The following is an 18,108-nucleotide window of genomic DNA, read 5'->3' as shown; positions in this document are numbered from 1 at the left end:
CCTTGTCTTCAAGCCAGAGGGCTTCATAGGCCAGATACCAAAATTGGAAACAAGTGGCAAAGATAGATAGGTGATGAAACACATTGCTCTTCAACTAAAGAGGCCCTATTGGAACAACATGTTTTCCTCACTCTGGTGAGATATTGTGGGGGAGATGTGGCAAGTATGAATACTTCTTGCCTTTGAGTCTATTTTGGAAGTTTGGTGTGGTTGTAGCAAAAAAAATATTAGAGAATTTTATATCTTGGTTCTTATGAATGATCAAGTTTGTTGTTTCTAATTTCCTCTCAAAAGGAACCAATATGGTAGAGGAGCCTGGTGGAAACATATCTATCTTGATCAATTTACTCCTTCATTCAGGGATTCACCCGAAGCATTTTAGTGTAAAACCTGAAGGGAGAGTCCCTCCCCTGCTAATGATTTCCCCGAAGAAGGGACAAGTGGTTGCTTGAAATGCTAAGTTGCCAACCAAGTATCTGACCCTCTTTAGAGAATGCAAGCTGCTGAGGAAAGGACTCTGGGGACTGAGTAAGCCATTAGGTCTTCACAGCGCGCTTCCACTCGCCCAGAAGTCTCTGCGCAGCCCTTTTAACATCCTTGTTTCTCAGGCTGTACACAATGGGATTGACCATGGGGGTGACCACAGTGTAGAGCAGTGAGAAGACTTTGTTTAGGGCAGTGGCCTGTGTCGCTGTGGGGACAGCATACACTGTTCCCAGAGTTCCATAGTACAGAGTGACGACGATGAGGTGGGAGGAGCATGTAGAAAAAGCTTTCTGTTTTCCGGCAGCTGATGGTATCCTGAGGACAGCAATCACAATGTTTATATAGGAGGCTACAGTAAGCAGGAAGGGCACCATGGTGACAAAGGAGGCCATGAGAAAAGTTGCTTTTTCTACTTCCTCTGGATCAGAGCAAGCTAGCTTCAGCACTGGGGCAAGGTCACAAAAGAAATGATCAATCTCATTGGATGCACAAAACTGAAGTTGGAAAGTCATAGTGACAGTGACAACAGGAGTTATAAAGCCACCCAGCCAAGATCCACCTGCAAGCAAGATACATGTGTGTAGGCTCATGAGAGAAGGGTACTGAAGCGGGCTGCAGATAGCAAGATATCGGTCATAAGACATGGCTGCCAGGAGAAAACACTCAGCTACGGCCATGGAGCCAAAGAAATAAAACTGAGCCACACATCCTGCGAAAGAAATCGCCTCCTGACCAGAGAGAATGGTCTTCAGCATCTTAGGAGCAATGGAGGTTGTATACCAGATCTCAAGGAAGGAGAAATTTGACAGGAAGAAGTACATGGGAGTTTGGAGGCTGCGGTCACTGGAAGTTACTGTAAGGATGAGAATATTCCCCAGTAAGGTCATTACATAGATTACAAGAAATGTTGCAAAAACGAAAAACTGTAAGCCATGGAGGCTTCCAAATCCCAGAAGGAGAAATTCTTTTACCATGGTCCGATTACCCATATCTAGGAGATTCAGGCTCAGGATCTGAAGAGAAGAAGTATAAGCAGCTGGTAAAAGAGCAAACACTACTGGAAGGGAACAGGAGCGCCAGAAATACTGTCTAGTTCCTAAATTACTGTCTGGTCTCCACTAGAAGATACTTTTTTTGTACATGTTCTACGAGGTGTACTTACCTAGTAGCTGCGGCATTCCTTCATTTTCTCCCTGCTTTGACGAAAGAATTGACACAAATAATCAAAAGAAAGTGAGTCTTATTTTGGCTCTTGACTTGAGGGATGCAGATGTTTGGGATGGAGAAAACACAGCAGCAGGCTACTCTATGCTGGCCTGAACATGTGGCTGGGATGCCTTTCCTCACATTCAGAGGACTAGGAAACAGAAATGTGATAGGAAGCTAAGGCTGCATTATAAAATGGAAGGTCTGCTTTAAGTTGCAGACTTTCTCCCATGAGCCTCCACTTCCTAAAGGTTCCACAACCTCCCCCACACAGTGTCATGAGTCAAGAATTCAGTGAAAAAAACACATAAATTTACGAGGGACATTTTCCATTCAAATCATAAGGGTTGGAAAGGGATCACAAGTTAAGTGTCCCTTAAGAGAGAGTGTCTCCAATGATTTTCTTCCCCACTTTTTTCTTTGACATAAATGGTGGTTAATCTACCTTTGAGAGTTACACAGTAGGAAGCAAATACTATATATAGGTGACACTGAGCAGATGCTTCCCTTTTTGTCCTCTACCTCATTTATCACAAAATATTCTATGATAATACATACAATTTCAACATTAGTGATTGACTTTTAAAATACAGCACTTATTGATTTATATCACTAAATAATACAGGAAAGAATCTCAAGTATTCTTTCCTTTCATGTTGATTTTTCTATTGATACACAGTTTTTATTACCAGGTACAATATGTATCTTAAAACAACTTATTATTTTATTTTTATTTTATTCTTTTCTCATATATTATATCCTGCCTACAGTTTGCTTTCCCCCCCTTCCAGTCTCCCCCTCCCCTCTGCTCCAGATCCACTCCCCACCCCACCTCCCATCAGGAAAGAACAGGCCTCCCAGGGACATCCACCAAATATGGCTTTGCATACAATACCATTTTCTTATGTGTTAAGGAAAAAATACTTTTCTAATGTAATTTGGATAATGCTGTACTTAAATTATGTTACTTCTTTGTAGTGACAGTAAATCAAATGTCAATATAAACTCAAGTATGCTGGGAAAAAAGAATGCACTCATTTCACTTGCAGGAAAAAAATGGGTTGAATTGGAGATTCTCAGGTTAAGCAAAATAAATCAGATTCAGAAAGGCAAAAAAAAAAAAAAACAAAACAAAACAGGAACATACCATCATATGATGAACCCCCGGAGAAGGCAAGTCAGTAGGAGTAAAAAGAGGCAAAAGAATCAGAGGCAATCTCTGCTCCTCTCTTAGGAATCCCGCAAGAACATCAGGCCACTCAGCCATCACATACGTGGCTTCCCTTAGCTTAGTAGTACCTGACTTTCTGAACCAGTATTTAAGACTCAATAGCAGTGTGAGTTTCAAATAACAGCAAGTCAGACAACTGTTTGCTGCTGAACTCCCCCATCTCCAAATCAGTGTGGATTTCACTAACGTCACTGGAGGGAAGAGGGGATTCAGACTTATTGATCTTAAATTACCTATAAGACAGCTAAGAGTTCCTGCCAGGCTCTGTGGATGTGTAGCTGACGGCGTCCATGGCATCAAATTCCTATGGGAATTGGGGGCAGGGAAATATATGTAAAGTTATTCACTTGAAATGTTAGAGAAAAATAATGTTCCATCCTTGATAAATGAAAATGACATTCATGACTCACAAGCAGTAGGATGTGCATTTAAGAGGTTTCTTTCCCTGTCCCTCCCCACCCCAGCAGGAGAAATGGGTTAGCAGTGAGTCATGGACAAAGCTTACCCTTCCCCACTTGCCTCCTTGTGGTGCTCAGAGACCCACATTTGTGAAGTGCCTGTCTGATCTTAGTCCTGGCCCATGATAGGATTAGAAATTAGAATGTGCTGTGGCATAAATAAGACGATCTGAAACCAGAAGTGGGGGCCTGATTCCATCAGTGTTCAAAGTTGCAGCCCAGTTTATAACCAGGAAATAAGAAGCAGCCATCTTTTCTGCTTTGTTTTGGGTAATTATGCTGTTTCCGGAAAAGGTTACAGATAACTCAATTTTTTTGCATGTGAAATCTTTGTTTAACTGTACTTTCAACAAGTTGGTTATTCAAAGGAATCTTATTTATGAAATATGGAGGAATTTTTCATAATCTGCCCTTTCTACCAATCCAGATGTTAGTGTATTAGGGTTATGCTAAGGAAGAGTCACCTATAATAGAGGAATATAAGACACTGGAACTGCTTGAGGTAGAACTGACAGTGATTACAGTGTATAAAGAAAATCAATCAGCAGCTAGGGTTGTCCCCGGAGGTGACAGCTGCTTCCTAATTGGGGAATTAAACTGAGTGTCCTCTTACAATTTTACTTTGTCTTCAGAGACTGACAGCCTGCATTCAGAACCAACATTAGCATCATTAGATTTTATCATTCAATCCCAAGTCTCATTAATTAGTAATGGAATAAACTTGATTTTTCCCTTTGGCTTACAAGGGTCTTCTTTGGTGCGTCCAAATTCAAAGGCTCATAGCCTCCCTAAATCCACTCTTTTACTGCAATGAAGAGAGATTAATATAGATGCCAAAGAGAAGCTCAGAAGTTTCACTGTTTCATTCTCTCACCATACATCTTTGGACACATACTATGTATCATATTATTGAACTGGTATGCACTAAGGATGAAACTGAAAGCAAAGAGGATATGGTACTAGTGTTTATTAAGGTTATAATTTAGTGGTAAAAGTAAGCATTAAACCAAGTGGTTCTCAACCTTCCTAGTGCTGCAACCCTTTAATACAGTTCCTCATTCTGTGGTGATCATAAAATTATTTTCATTGCTACTTCATAACAGTAATTTGCTACTGTTATGAATCATAATATAATTTTCTGGAGATAGAGGTTTGCAAAAGGGGTCATGACCCACCAGTTAAGAACCACTGCATTAAACAGATGTAATTCTGACAAATAAATGTAAAACTGTCACTGTGATAAGTGCTTTGAGGAAGACATATAAGACCTTGATACACAGAATAATGTGCAGGAAGAGGTGACAGTTTTTGTGACATGATTAAAGAAGATACAACTGAGGTGGAAGTTACGTTTTTATGCTGAGATCAGATGTGTAAGGCAGAGTGAGATATGTGAGAATTGTAGTCAGCAAAGAGGCGAGAAAGCTGATATGCTAGTCCAAGCAAGAAATAGCAAGTAAGCTCAAGCTGGAATGGGGTAAGATGAGCAACTTGAGGGCTTTTGTATAGCACCAACAAGATATCCTCACACTTCCTTAAACGTATTTCACTAAAAGGTTAATTTTGAAAGAAAAAAAGTACTGCGAATATATCAGGAGCAGGCATGAAGCACAAGGAGGCAATGAGGATGAAACTCAAGAGTTTGCTTTAGCAACTACATGGATAAGCATGTCTTTTCCAAGATAGGAAGATCAACTGCGAGAAGGCATTTTATGCCCTCATCCCTTAGTATCTCTTGTGCTCTCTCTCTCTCTCTCTCTCTCTCTCTCTCTCTCTCTCTCTCTCTCTCTCTCTCTCTCTCTCTCTCTCTCTCTCTCTCTCTCTCTCTCTCTCTCTCTCTCTCTCTCTCTGTGTGTGTGTGTGTCCTGCTCCATCAGGTCTACTGGTTTCTGATCCATTTCTGAGATGACAGTTTCTACTCTCATATTGGTCAGTCACTTAGTGATAGACAGAGCTCTGGCTCTGGGAGATAGGCCTCTCAGAGTGACTAAAACACAGGCTCTTAAGCAAATGCATCGCAAATTATTGCCCTTGTTTCCAAAAACAACCAGAGAAGAGAACGAATAGGTCAGTGTAACCTTTATTCACCCTGCAGAAATTGCTCAGAGCCCAGGGTTAGCAACTGAATATTAGGAGCAATCTTGCACATGATGTACAAGAGAGCTCAATTTGATGGGATTTGTCAAATACCTTCAATGCGAGCACTCTCCTCCAGCCATCATTAAGAACGACCCAATTACACAGAACTTCCAATTACCTGTTTTTCCCCCAAAAGTCATATTTTATTTCATTTTACTCTTACATAAAAGAGGTAGATGACAATGGAATGGGTTCAGTCAAGGAAACAATTCTCAGGGGTCACCTTGGGGCCAGAATGCTTTTAGCCTTATTCTTTCTCTCTTCTTCATGTTCATTTATAGTTATGACCATTAAGAATGGATGAAAATGATGGTCAGAGGTTCTAAAAGATCTACAATTAGTAGAGTGATTTAAGTGTATCATTATCCCTGATTTACTAAGTAGGAACAGTGGGTTCAGCTTTCTTAAAGAACCATTAAGTAAATGCAATGGAAAACAGCTTTGTTCTTAGCTTCCAGTTACACAGGAAAGCTAATTAATAATGTCCCCTGAACCCCTTCTCTTGGCATTTTACTTAATCAAGATTCATCTCAGTATTAGTATTCCTATGCCATTATAATCATCAAAAGGTAAAAGTGTTTGGAAGACAATATTAAACTCCCAAAATTCACATCTACGATCATGTAGTAATGGTTGTATTAGTACAGTCATAAAATCAAAGTGCAGAAACTTCAGTAAGGAATTAATAACTATGTGTAGCCCAAAGGCGTTAAAATCTTCTAGGATCAATTCAGGAGACCCTTTTGGAAAGGAAGGCGGTGAGATGGAATTTGAAGAACAACCAACGGTTGGTTGATGGAAGAAAAGTATATCATTACTTTTATCTATACCAGTTAGGTACTCTATTCTTCCTTCCTCCAAACCCCACTTCTACATATTAAGATAGAATGTAAGCTTGAAGTGCTGTTAGATATATATTCTACTCAAAGTGTCAATGGCTTATACCAGGGGCAATTTGTTTGATGCTAGAGATCAGGGTAGCACTGGCAAGTAGATAAAGTTCATCTTTGCAGCTTAATCCTCACTATTTAGGTCAGCTTTTGTTCCAAATACATATTAACCTTTTCCCTAAAGGGACACCTGAGAGAGAGAAAAGCAGGAGAATTATCTACAGACAGAATCTTTGCAAGCGCATTGAAAAGATCCGTGACTGGTATTGCACTAGTTTCCCTATTACAGAGGGAAGTTGGTTACTTTGTTTAACTCTCAAAACAAATGTTTTTCTTGAATAATTCAACTTTGTACCACACAGTAGAACATTTTGGAGAAAGGTTTCTTTTTTCCCTTTGAAAACAGCTTGTAAATATTATAGGCAGCTCAATTTTTAAAGGAATTGCACATTAATGCTGGAAATACCCTGATGTCTGCGGGAATGGTTCGGTTATTTGTATTTTTGTACCTTGAGATGTAGAGCCAGAGATTGCTGAGACGCTTTAGACAAACATTATTGAGACCCAGAAACGGACTGGGAGATCAGCATTATTGAGACCTGGTGACAGATATTTCTAATTCAACTGCATTCTTTAATGCCAAATAGTTTTCCTGTTCTATTCCATTTGTCAACATGACAGACGATGAAGCAGGCTAGAAAATGTCTCGGACCAAATGATATGTGATGTGTCATTATGTGGCATATCTGTAGCCTAAATCTGAAAATAGCAAAAATTATCTGGGTAAGTTGTGTAAAATACAGGAGTGGGAGGAGAGGAAACTCTAATCAAAGTATATTGTGTCAAAAGATCTATTTTCAATTTAAAAAAGAAAAGTAGCTTTAAAAACATGCTTTTACATTTGGCTGCAACTATCAAGATATTACACATAAAAATGTAGGGAGTCTACATAATTTAGTAAAATCTGATATATATATATATATATGATATCAAATATTGATTCTAACCATGTATATAAGTTTGCAGCAAAAGATCTGAAACCAATGAATTTAAGAAAACCTTCTGTAGTAATCCTAAGGAGGAAAGTGACAAAATGAAGCTTTAATGAGTTTGCTTTTTAACCAGTAGCATTTTTTAGATAGGTTTCTTTTGTTCTTCTTGCCCTGAGGGGAAAGAAAGTGCATTTGATAGACTTCCTATACTTATTCCACTGACTTATATAGCAGGGAACTGGCATGTCCCAATCCATCACTCTAATACTTACATGATCAGATCCTCGTGATCTGAGGAGTACGGATATCTTTCTTGCATCTTTCAGTTTTCATTCTGATGTTTGACTTGGGCGATAGAGAAAACTCAGTTTTTTCTGCTACTTCCTCTTCTCTATAGCAGTTGAGGGCTCCAGCCATCACTACTCAAAGTTTTTTATTTGAAGATTCTTGTTTTTAGATTCTTATCTCCCTGTGGCAAGCTGCTACTACACTCACACTGACATGGTGTCTTTTCTTCGTGTTAGGGCAGTAATTCTCTACCTTCCTAATGCTGCAACCCCTTAATACAGTTCCTCATGTTGTGCTGAGCCTCAACCATAAAATTATTTTCATTGCTACTTCACAATTGTAATTTTGCTACTGGTATGAATCATAATGTAAATATATATATTTTCCAATGGTTTTAGGTGACCCCTGTGAAAGGGACATTAGACTCTCAAAAATGTTACAACCTACAGGATGAGACTGTTATGCTAGAGGATTTGTTGTGTCACAGAGGAACAGTAGCTAAGTGCATAAGCTTTCATGTCAGGCAGAACTGAGTCTGAGTTCTGGCTCCATTGCATGCTATCTGTTTGACTTGGGGCAATTAACTTAATAGCTTGCTGTGTCAATTTTTAATGTATAAAAATGAAGAATAAGAATAATAATTAAGTGACCTCATAGGCATGCATGCAAGTCATGGAATAATTCATATACAGTGATGACACAACCCATCAGCAGCTCCACTATACTTTGACATGTAGGTGATTACTCCAAAGTTGTTTTGTGTGTCGTCTCACTTTGTGTTCTCCTGTTTTCCTTCATAGAACCTAGTGCAAGAATGGAATGTACTATTCATTTTCAGTAACTGCTGATGGGACTTGTACATATCCCAGTTCAAATATGGAATTTTCATTTTAGCCCCTGTCATCAGAAACCTAGATATATGTTTCTTACCTTGACTGTCTTCTTTTCCTCCACTCTAGAAGACTGGTCACCATGATCTCCTCATTTGGATGATTCTTTCTGACATAACTAGGCTCCACCTTCTAGGGCATTCTGAGTCTAGCTGTTGCTCCAATGGCTCAAATTAATATCCTTCTGGAACTTCCTCCCATTAAAGATTCAGGTCCTGCTGTTTGTTTAATATGCTGTACTCATGAAAACCAATTTCCCTTAAGCCTCCTTCCCAGGAGTAGTATTTCCCCCACTTAACTGGGAAAGTTAAATAAAATGACAGATTATCTTGCACCAGCAAATGCCTCACTAAACCTTGAATTCTGAACTTGGTGAGTTCAGAGGAGCCAACTGTAAGCAACATTTTAAGGGTCATTCTTCACCTCCTCAAGAGAGCTGAGCATGCTGCATATAAATCAATACTGATGATTCTAAATGACTTGTGACTATTCATTAAAATACTCTTTGACAACCTTTTCAAAGCTGTCAATTCAAGTTATCGAATCCACTCAAGAGGAAAATAACTGTGCTATACAGACAGAGAAATTTACTGAATGCTTGATGCATGTACATCTAATCATAGGTGCAATTTGAATTAGATATTGAATATTTCACTAAAAGCATATTATTTTAAACTTTGGTAAAACTATCCCAAAGTCAAATGTGTTTAGATAAACCACTTATTTATTTATTTATTTATTTATTTATTTATTTATTTATTTCCCCTCCCTCCACGCCCCCCCACCCCCCCTCCACACACTCTTCTGTTCTTCCCCAGATCCACTCCTCCTCCATTTACCTTTCTTATCTTAAAGAAGTCTTGTTGGAATTTTGGAGAAGAGAGGAACACTTTTTAAGATTGCTACTAGTCTGGATTCTAAGTCTGTCTTATAAATTTAAATTTTCAAAATTTTCATAAAGTGGGTTATCTCTGTCATTTAAATTAACCATTATTCACAAATATCATAGTCTGTAAATGTGGGACTCTGATTTCTCTAGGATTCAGATAGAATCATGGATGCTCTTATGTCCTTAATGTTGAGACACTGTCAAAGAGCACACTTCTTTTTCCTGCTCAACACAGTTATCTTTTCTCAAAGGTAGGCATTAGGAGCCAAAGATGCTTTCATTTTTCCTAGAATACTCCCCAGAACATCAACAGGTACATGTTAGGACTTTTCCTGTATCTTTATTTCTTGGGATAAAAAGGAAAAAAAATCAATCTGGAGGTAGCTACATGGTACAAAATCTAGATAACAGGTTTAAGTTCTCAAAAATGCTGTCTGTATGTAAGGCTTGTATCAGGGGAGACTGGACAGTTGAACAAAGTGTTCCGAAATCTGTTGATGAGGGTGTATTGCAGATTGCAGGAGGCACTGTGAACATTCATTTGATACCAGAATCTATTAGGAAGGCCCCATGCCCATCATTTAGGTGTTAAAAGAAAGGATTTTTCTGGAAAACAGGTATTGATTTGCACAGTAGTGGTAGAGAAATGGAGAGGGTACATACTGTGACATCAGAAAGAACCCATCAAATCCCATTCTGTCCCCATAATAGATGAACGGCCTTGTACAAATTTCTTAAGTTCAGTGGAGAACATCTACTTTATGCTCAAAAATTAACCATATAAGCTATCATTAGGTTTCTGTGCAGTTTAAATGGTAGTACCATATACACAAAGTCCATATTAAATAGATATTCAATAAAAAATAATTTTTCCTTCCATGTCTTATGTTTCTTTGATGAACACTTGGAGAAAATATCTTGGGCCTCATTCATTACGAAGAAAGGCATATGGAATGTTAATAATAGAGACTGGGAGTTTAAGAGAAGCACAATTTGGTGTCAAAGTTCATGGAAGACTCATTTACTAGGTAGCACATTTCCTGGGGGCAAAGAGCTGACCATAACTCACATGATTTACAGAACAATGGAAGTTTCAGGGGATGCAAGCCAAGCTTAGCGATGATCTTACGTAGCCATAGCTTTGTCCTTCACAGGACTTACTTAAGAGCTGCCAAGAAAAGACATTTTGAAAATTGGATGATTGGTTCTCAAAGTTTACTGGTAGACTAAAAGCAAAGTTTGGACTAGGCAATCTTTGATTGTTGAAGAATGCCATCGATGTAGAGTGGTGCCTGGGATCTGGGTAGGCTAGTAATTGCCGTTACATAAAGGACTCTAATTTCCTGTTCTGTATTTTTATCACAGATTCTAGATGGTGAGTTGAATCATAAGTTTAATGAACCCCTCTTGTAAGAATTTGTAGTAGGTAGGAGGGTGGTTTTCATCAAAGCATAAGTGGAAAGGACAAAGGAACAAGATCTGAGGTTGTCATAGGAACCTCTTTCCCCTCAAGGGCCATCAGCAGGATTAAATAATGGTTTTGGTGCGTACTAGCAACACTAAGCATCATGGAGAAGGGTAAAGCACAAGCTAGAAAAGAAGATGTGTGGGAGTAGGAGACAGGGGAAGAAAGAGAAGAAGTGGTTGAGTGTTAGTGCTACCACTAGCAAGTTTAATCTCTCCATAGTTGGGGTTGGCCAAACTCGGAGCCCACTCCCTGTGTTCCACTTGAGTATGTAGTCTCCAGCTATTCGGCTGACTGATACTTACCAAGTACGTGTTGTGTACCATGAAAGGCACTGTGGGCAGCACAGGCACTATTAGAACAGTTGAGTATGAAGGAATATTGGGTGCGTCATACAACAAAGTGAGTTTCATATAAATCTGAGATGGATAGTGCAAAGTAATAGAATTGCAAGCTGCAGAGAAAGTTTTCTAGAGTAGAATTCTGGATGTAAAAGACTTCAGTATGTATGATAAAAGGGGTCATTCAAAACAGATAAAATGGATTGATCAGAGAGACAGAAAGATACTCTACTCTGTTTTATGTGTACTAGGTACCACGTTAAGAACTCCAGGAAGAATTACCCTACTATAGATCACAACAACGAGATTTCAATTTTACCTTGACATTATAGATGAGGAACCTGAGGTCAGAGAGACTAGGTAAAGTCCAATGTTACACAGATATGAAATAATAGATACTGGTTTCTACTCTGAGACTTTATGAGTCAAGAACTCATGCACACAATTATATCCACTATACCATTTGCAAGTCAGCTCACGATGTGTATGAAAGCTCAGTATGGCTAGAGTACAAGACATACGAATAAGGTGAATGAGAAGTAATGGGAAATGCCACTGCAGCCCTACTGTAGAGCATCTCCTCAGGAGCCAAAAGAGTGAAGGCTGCATCTAATAAGCAACAGGGAACCAACCTTATGAAGACTTAAAGCAGTGAACTGACAGTCAAAAGGGTGCTTTAGGAAGATTTATCTGTCAGCAGTGCAGACTGTAGATGGGAGCAAGGACTGAGTAGAAGCAATTAAGAGGTTATTGCAATATACTAACCTGCTTGTCGGATTCTGCACAAAGCACTCAAATTAAGAAAGGCAAGGGATGAAAATGGACAGAGATAAAATGTGAGTGGAAAGAAAAGCTAGACTAACAGGATGTGGGGCCGGAGAGAACAATCCTTTCAGCGAGATAGGAATTAAATAATGAGCACTAAGTGTTGTATTTTGTCACTAGAAGAATGGTGTTGCCAGTCATGGTATTGGGGGACTACTAACCTGTAGAGAAATTTGGACTCAAGATCATTAAAACTAGAAGAATTCTCTAGAGTTATCCTTACAGTTATGGGAAACACGAGATAAACCTGAGCAAAGAGAAGAATATAGAGTACAAGCTTGAGAGTCTGTATTGCGTTTCTGTGGCAAGGGGTCACAGGAAAGATGAGAGAGATAATGGAGGGAGGGCAACAGGGTAAAATTATACAAAATGGATTTGTAGAAAGGTGAATAATGAACATTATAACCATAACAGAAGGGTGAGGAGGGAAAAAAACAATGAGAAATCCTAATTCCGGTGATAAGAAGATTTATAATGATTGGTGGGGATTAGTCCCAAGATAGAGCCAATCGTAAGGTGGTAAAGATAGGGATAAGTCTGACATATTGTAGAAAGTGAGCATACAACATGTTCAGAATTTTTCTGATGAACTTCAAGGACTAAATAGGTACTCAAAGGATGCTGCTGGGGCTATGAGAGGTCCCCTTAAAGTAAAAATGAACTTTGTAAATTTATTAACTAAAAATAAATATTCTCAGACAAACATTTATTAGTGCTGCTGTAAGGATTCAAAAAAAAGGCTATGGGGTCTGGCATCCTAGTGGTTGGAACTAGGTCTTGATGATGCTGAGAAGGGATAAAGCTAAGGATTGGGTAGAATATCTTCTTCAGCAAGTGCAGTGGCGTTAGTTTCTTTGGAAAGTGAAAAGAGAGAGGAGAGAACAACTGGAGACCCAGAAATCCTTGTGGAGACGTATGGGCTTTAAACTGGAATCATTTTAACGTTTTTAAGAAACCTGTGTATCTTGCACAGGAATGTAATGGTGATAGAAAAGATTCACTAAAGAATGAAAGGCAAATAAGAATGAGACTGAGAATATCAAGAATATATGCTGCTAGCAAAAAGAGAGTATATGGAGCCCAGGAACTGCTAATTCAGGAATATAGACAGAGTTCCTGTCAGATCTCTCTTTTTAAATTTACTTTATTTTTGAGATTATAGTATAATTACAGCATTTCTCCTTTTCCCTCCTCCCTTCAAAAGCCTTCCATATCCTGCTTTTTGCTCTCTATAATGGACTTTGTTTCTTTGTTAGTGTATGTGCATATTTATATGTATATACATATATGCTCTTAAATATAACTTATTATTTTTATTTATGTGCTTGTATGTGTGCTTGCATAGATTTATATGCACCATGTTTGTGCAGAATCTGGAATTACATGTAGTTGTGTGCTCTCTGATGTGGGCATGGAGTGTTCAACTTGGGTCACCTGGGAGAGCAATAAATGCTCTAAATTGCTGAACTATCTCACCAGCTCTCTTATTTCTTTTCTCACATGAGGTATTCAAAGGTTTGTGGCAACTATCACAGATTGTAGTTTTTCTTCATGCAAGAGTATCATAACAACCCTAAACCCCAGGTACTAGTATTTTCTCCCCAATGAACCTCTATCCTGGAATTTAATTATTAGTCTTTAATAAAAGCAATTCTGGACAGAGAGGACCTAACCAAGATAAATCTCTAGAAGATAAGACACTTTAGGAGAAAACCACATTGCTTATAGAGATTTTGCTTGTTATTACCACAATTCAAAAGCAGAATATTGTAGTAAAAACTTTATCATCCTATGTCAAATGCCAATTTGTACAGTATCTGTTAGTAGGAGATGAAAGAACTCTTACCTGCATCAAAGACAAATGAAACAAGAAAGAAGAACTGAATAATAGGAAACAGAGCATAAAAGAAACTCTCTGGGGATAAGGAGGCCAGTGCTACCAACCAAAATATCTGTCAACCACAACACTGCATCTCCTATTATTTAATTCTCTCAAACAATTTTATGAAATGGCTATCAGATGAGATCAGGCACATTCAGGATAGAATGGCTATAGAACAGAACTTCAAAGAAGAGCTAATACCTATACTCCTCAAAATGTTCCACATAATAGAAACAGGAAAAATATTGCCAAACCCTTTCTATGAGGCTACAGTTACTCTGATACTGTAATCACACAAATATTCAACCAAGAAAGAACATTACACACCAATCTCACTTATGAACATTGATGCAAAAATACTCAATAAAATACTGGCCAACCAAATCCAAGACCATATAAAAATCATCCACTATGATCAAGTAGGTTTCATCATAGAGATGCAGGAATGGTTCATCATCTATCAATGTAATCCACCATATAAATAAACTAAAACAAAAAACATATAATCATCTCATTAGATGATGAAAAAGCATTCGACAAAATCCAACATTCTTCATGATAAAGGTCTTGGACCGATCAGGAATGCAAGGAATATATGTAAACATAATAAAAGCAGTATACAGCAAACTGACAGTCAACATCAAATTAAATGGAGAGAAGCTCAAAACAATTCCACTAAAATCAGGAAAAATATAAGGCTTTCCATTTCCCCTATCTATACAACATAGTATTTAAAGTTCTGGCTAGAGCAATAAGACAACAAAGGAGATCAAGGGAATTCAAATTGGAAAGAAAGATGTCAAACTTATGCTATTTGCAGATGATATGATATTATATATAAGTGACCCCAAAAACTTTACTGGGAACTCCTATAGCTGATAAATACCTTCAGTAACATGGCAGGATAAAAGATCAACTCAAAAAAATCAGTAGCCCTCCTATATGCAAGTGATAAAGAAGTTGAGAAAGAATTAGAGAAACATTACCCTTTACAAAAGCCACAAATAACATAAAATATCTTGGGGTAACACTAACCAAAGATCTGAAAGACCTGTTTGACAAGAACTTTAAATCTTTGAAGAAAGAAATTGAAGAAGATAACAGAAAATGTAAAGATCTCCCAAGCTCTTGGGTAGCTAGGATCAACATAATAACAATGGCAGTCCTACCAAAAGCAAATTATAGATTCAATGCAATCCCTATTAAAATCCCAACACAATTCTTTACAAACTTTGAAAGAAAAACAATCAACTTCATATGGAAAAACAAAAAACCCAGGATAGCCAAAAGAATCCTATACAATTAAGGAACTTCCAGAGACATCACCATTCCCGACATCAAGCTCTATTATAGAGCAAAAATAGTGAAAACAGCTTGGTATCGGCATAAAAGCAGATAGGTTGACCAATGGAATTGAATAGAAGACCTGGATATTAATCCATACTCCTGTGAACTCCTGATTTTTGACAAAGAAGCTAAAATTATACAATAAAAAAAGAAAGTATCTTTAACAAATGGTTCTGGCATAACTGGATGTCAACATGTAGAAGAATGCAAGTAGATCCACATTTATCCCCATGCACAAAACTCAAGTCCAAATGGATTAAAGACCTCAATATAAATCTGGATACACTGAACCTGTAGAAAAGAAAGTGGGAAGTAGCCTTTCCGTGCATGGGCCAAGAGACCACTTCCTAAATATATCCCCAATAGCACAGGCACTGAAAGCAACAATAAATAAACAGAACCTCCTGAAACTGAGGAGCGTCTGTAAAGCAAAGGACACAGTCAATAAGACAAAAAGGCAACCTAGTGAATGGGAAAAGATCTTTACCAACCCCACATCAGAGAGAGAACTGATCTCCAAGATATATAAAGAACTCAAGAAATTAGACATCAAAATTCCAAATACCTAATTTAAAAATAGGGTTCAAAAGTAAACATAAAATTCTCAACAGAAGACTCTCAAGTGGCTGAAAGACACTTAAGGAAATATTCAACATCCTTAGCCATCAGGGATATGCAAATCAAAATGACTCTGAGATACCATCTTATACCAGTCAGAATGGCTAAGATCAAAAAGCATCAATGATAGTTTATGCTGGAGAGGATGTGGAGTAAGGGGAACTCTCATCCATTGCTGATGGGAATGCAAACTTGTACATCCACCCTAGAAACAAGTATGACATTTTCTCAGAAAATTGAGACTCAACCGACCTCATGATCCAGTAATATCACTCTTGGGCATATACCCAAAAGATTCTTAATCATACTACAAGGACATTTATTCAACGATGTTCATAGTAGCATTATTTTATAGCCAGAAACTGGAAACAACCTAGATGCCCATCAACTGAAGGATGGATAAACAAAATGTGGCACATTTATACATTGGCATACTACTCAGGAGTAAAAAACAATGACATCTTGAAATTTGCATGTAAATGAATGACACAAGAAAAAGCATCCTGAGTGAGGCAACCCAGGCTTAGAAAGACGAACATGGTATGTACTCACTCATAAGTAGATACTAGCTGAAAAGCACAGGATATTGAGCACCAACTCCAGCCAGACAGAAAAGGTACCAGCATAGGTCCAAACTAGGCCCTCTAAATGTGGGTGACAGTTGTATGGCTGGGGTAGACTGAGGAGCCACTGTCAGTGGCACCAGGATTTATCTCTACTGCTTGTACTTGCTTTTTGCAAATATATTCTCTTTGAATGGATATCTTGCTCAGCCTAGATATAGTAGGGAGGGTCTTGGCCCTTCCCCAAAGCTAAGTGCCTTACCCTCTCTGAGGAGTGGATGAGGGGTGGGATTGGGGGAGTAGGTGGAAGGAATGGAAGGAGGTGACAGAGAAGGAACTGGGATTGGTATGTAAAATGAAAAAAGATAGTTTGTTTTCTTTTTTGAAAAAATAAAAGGAAAGAAATTTTAAAAAAAGAAATGGCTATCATTATTCTCACTATAACTGGTAGAGTGAAAGAGACATTTGCCTGACATTGCAGAGCTGTGGCTTTCATTTAATCTTTAGGTTGCCAAAACTCTACCCTTGTGAATTTTGTTGGTTTATGAGATTTTTTTAACATTTGGGGGTTGGTGTTTTTACATAATTAAGTGCTATAGAGAAATCTTTCCTCAGTTCATATGCTGGTCAAGGCCTAAAACTTTTCCTTAAGACTAAGTCAACTCCTTCAAATGAGGCTCCCTTCGGATATCTTCTCTCTTGGGGTCCCATCTTTCTACCCCATTCAGCAAGCTCTTTTTGTCCCCCCACAGTACCAACAGGTTCCCTCTGCCCCAGAAATTGCTTACTTCATCTCTCAAGCAATCCCTTGTCTCATCTTGTTCAGAGGAATCTTTTGACCTGGGACACAGAGGATGAGAGGCTAATGTCCTGGCAGAAGCAGTATAGAGACTCTGGCATTTGTTAAACTGTTGATCCTATAACAAGTTCCCATCACATTTGTGGTTCAGAGCAAGTACAAAGTCTTTTTTTTCTATTATTAGAAACTAAACGCCTAAAAGACTCTTTCAGACTCAAGTACAAGTGTCAACAGGGCCATCCTCTCCATAGAGGCCTGATCAGGCTTCTAGAACTTTATTCCTGCTTGTTCCCTAATGAATGACTTCTTGCATTTTCAAGGATTGTATCTTCAAGTTCCTTTTTGTTTCTGTCATATTGTCTTCTCTGTAGTTACATCATCCTCTGTTCCCCTCTTTGAAGACCCTTGTGATTACAATTATGTCCCACTTAAAGAATGCAAAGTTAAACTCCCCCTCAAAGTCATTACCACATTCACATCTACATTGTCTCCTTTGTCATATAAGGTAGCATCCAGTAACTTGGATGTTTATCACAACATCCAAGAATGTAATTATACATTTAAAGCTGGAGCTTTGTTCTTTGCTTCAGGAGTAGCTAAATTATGACCTTGGGAGTAAGAGAATGAGGACATGTTATAAGCATGGGCTGCAGTCAGAAGAATTCTATAAATTTGAATTTGATGGAAACGAAGCCAAGTGTGGAGCATGGATGAAATCTCTTTATTCACATGCAAAGAGAGGTGGAAAGAAAATTAGAACTTAGAGGGAATGAAAAACATGCTCTCAACATGTCTACCT

General features: G+C 38.3%; 1 protein-coding gene across 1 annotated transcript; it reads right to left on the bottom strand.

The window, feature by feature from the left end:
• Positions 1 to 536: 536 nt before the first annotated feature.
• On the bottom strand, positions 537 to 1,490 carry LOC125410656 (olfactory receptor 5AP2-like). Its single transcript, XM_048450292.2, has one exon. It carries the CDS (start codon positions 1,473 to 1,475, stop codon positions 537 to 539), a length of 939 nt encoding a protein of 312 aa, XP_048306249.1. The 5' UTR covers positions 1,476 to 1,490.
• Between the last annotated feature and the right edge of the window lie 16,618 nt (positions 1,491 to 18,108).

Source organism: Myodes glareolus, chromosome X (assembly GCF_982192425.1).
Source record: "Myodes glareolus chromosome X, mMyoGla1.1, whole genome shotgun sequence".
NCBI lineage: Eukaryota > Metazoa > Chordata > Mammalia > Rodentia > Cricetidae > Myodes > Myodes glareolus.
This window is presented reverse-complemented; position numbering and strand designations above follow the sequence as displayed.

Coding starts and splice junctions, on each gene's coding strand:
- LOC125410656 (XM_048450292.2), bottom strand. CDS start 1,475: ATGGGTAATCGGACCATGGTAAAAGAATTTCTCCTTCTGGGATTTGGA.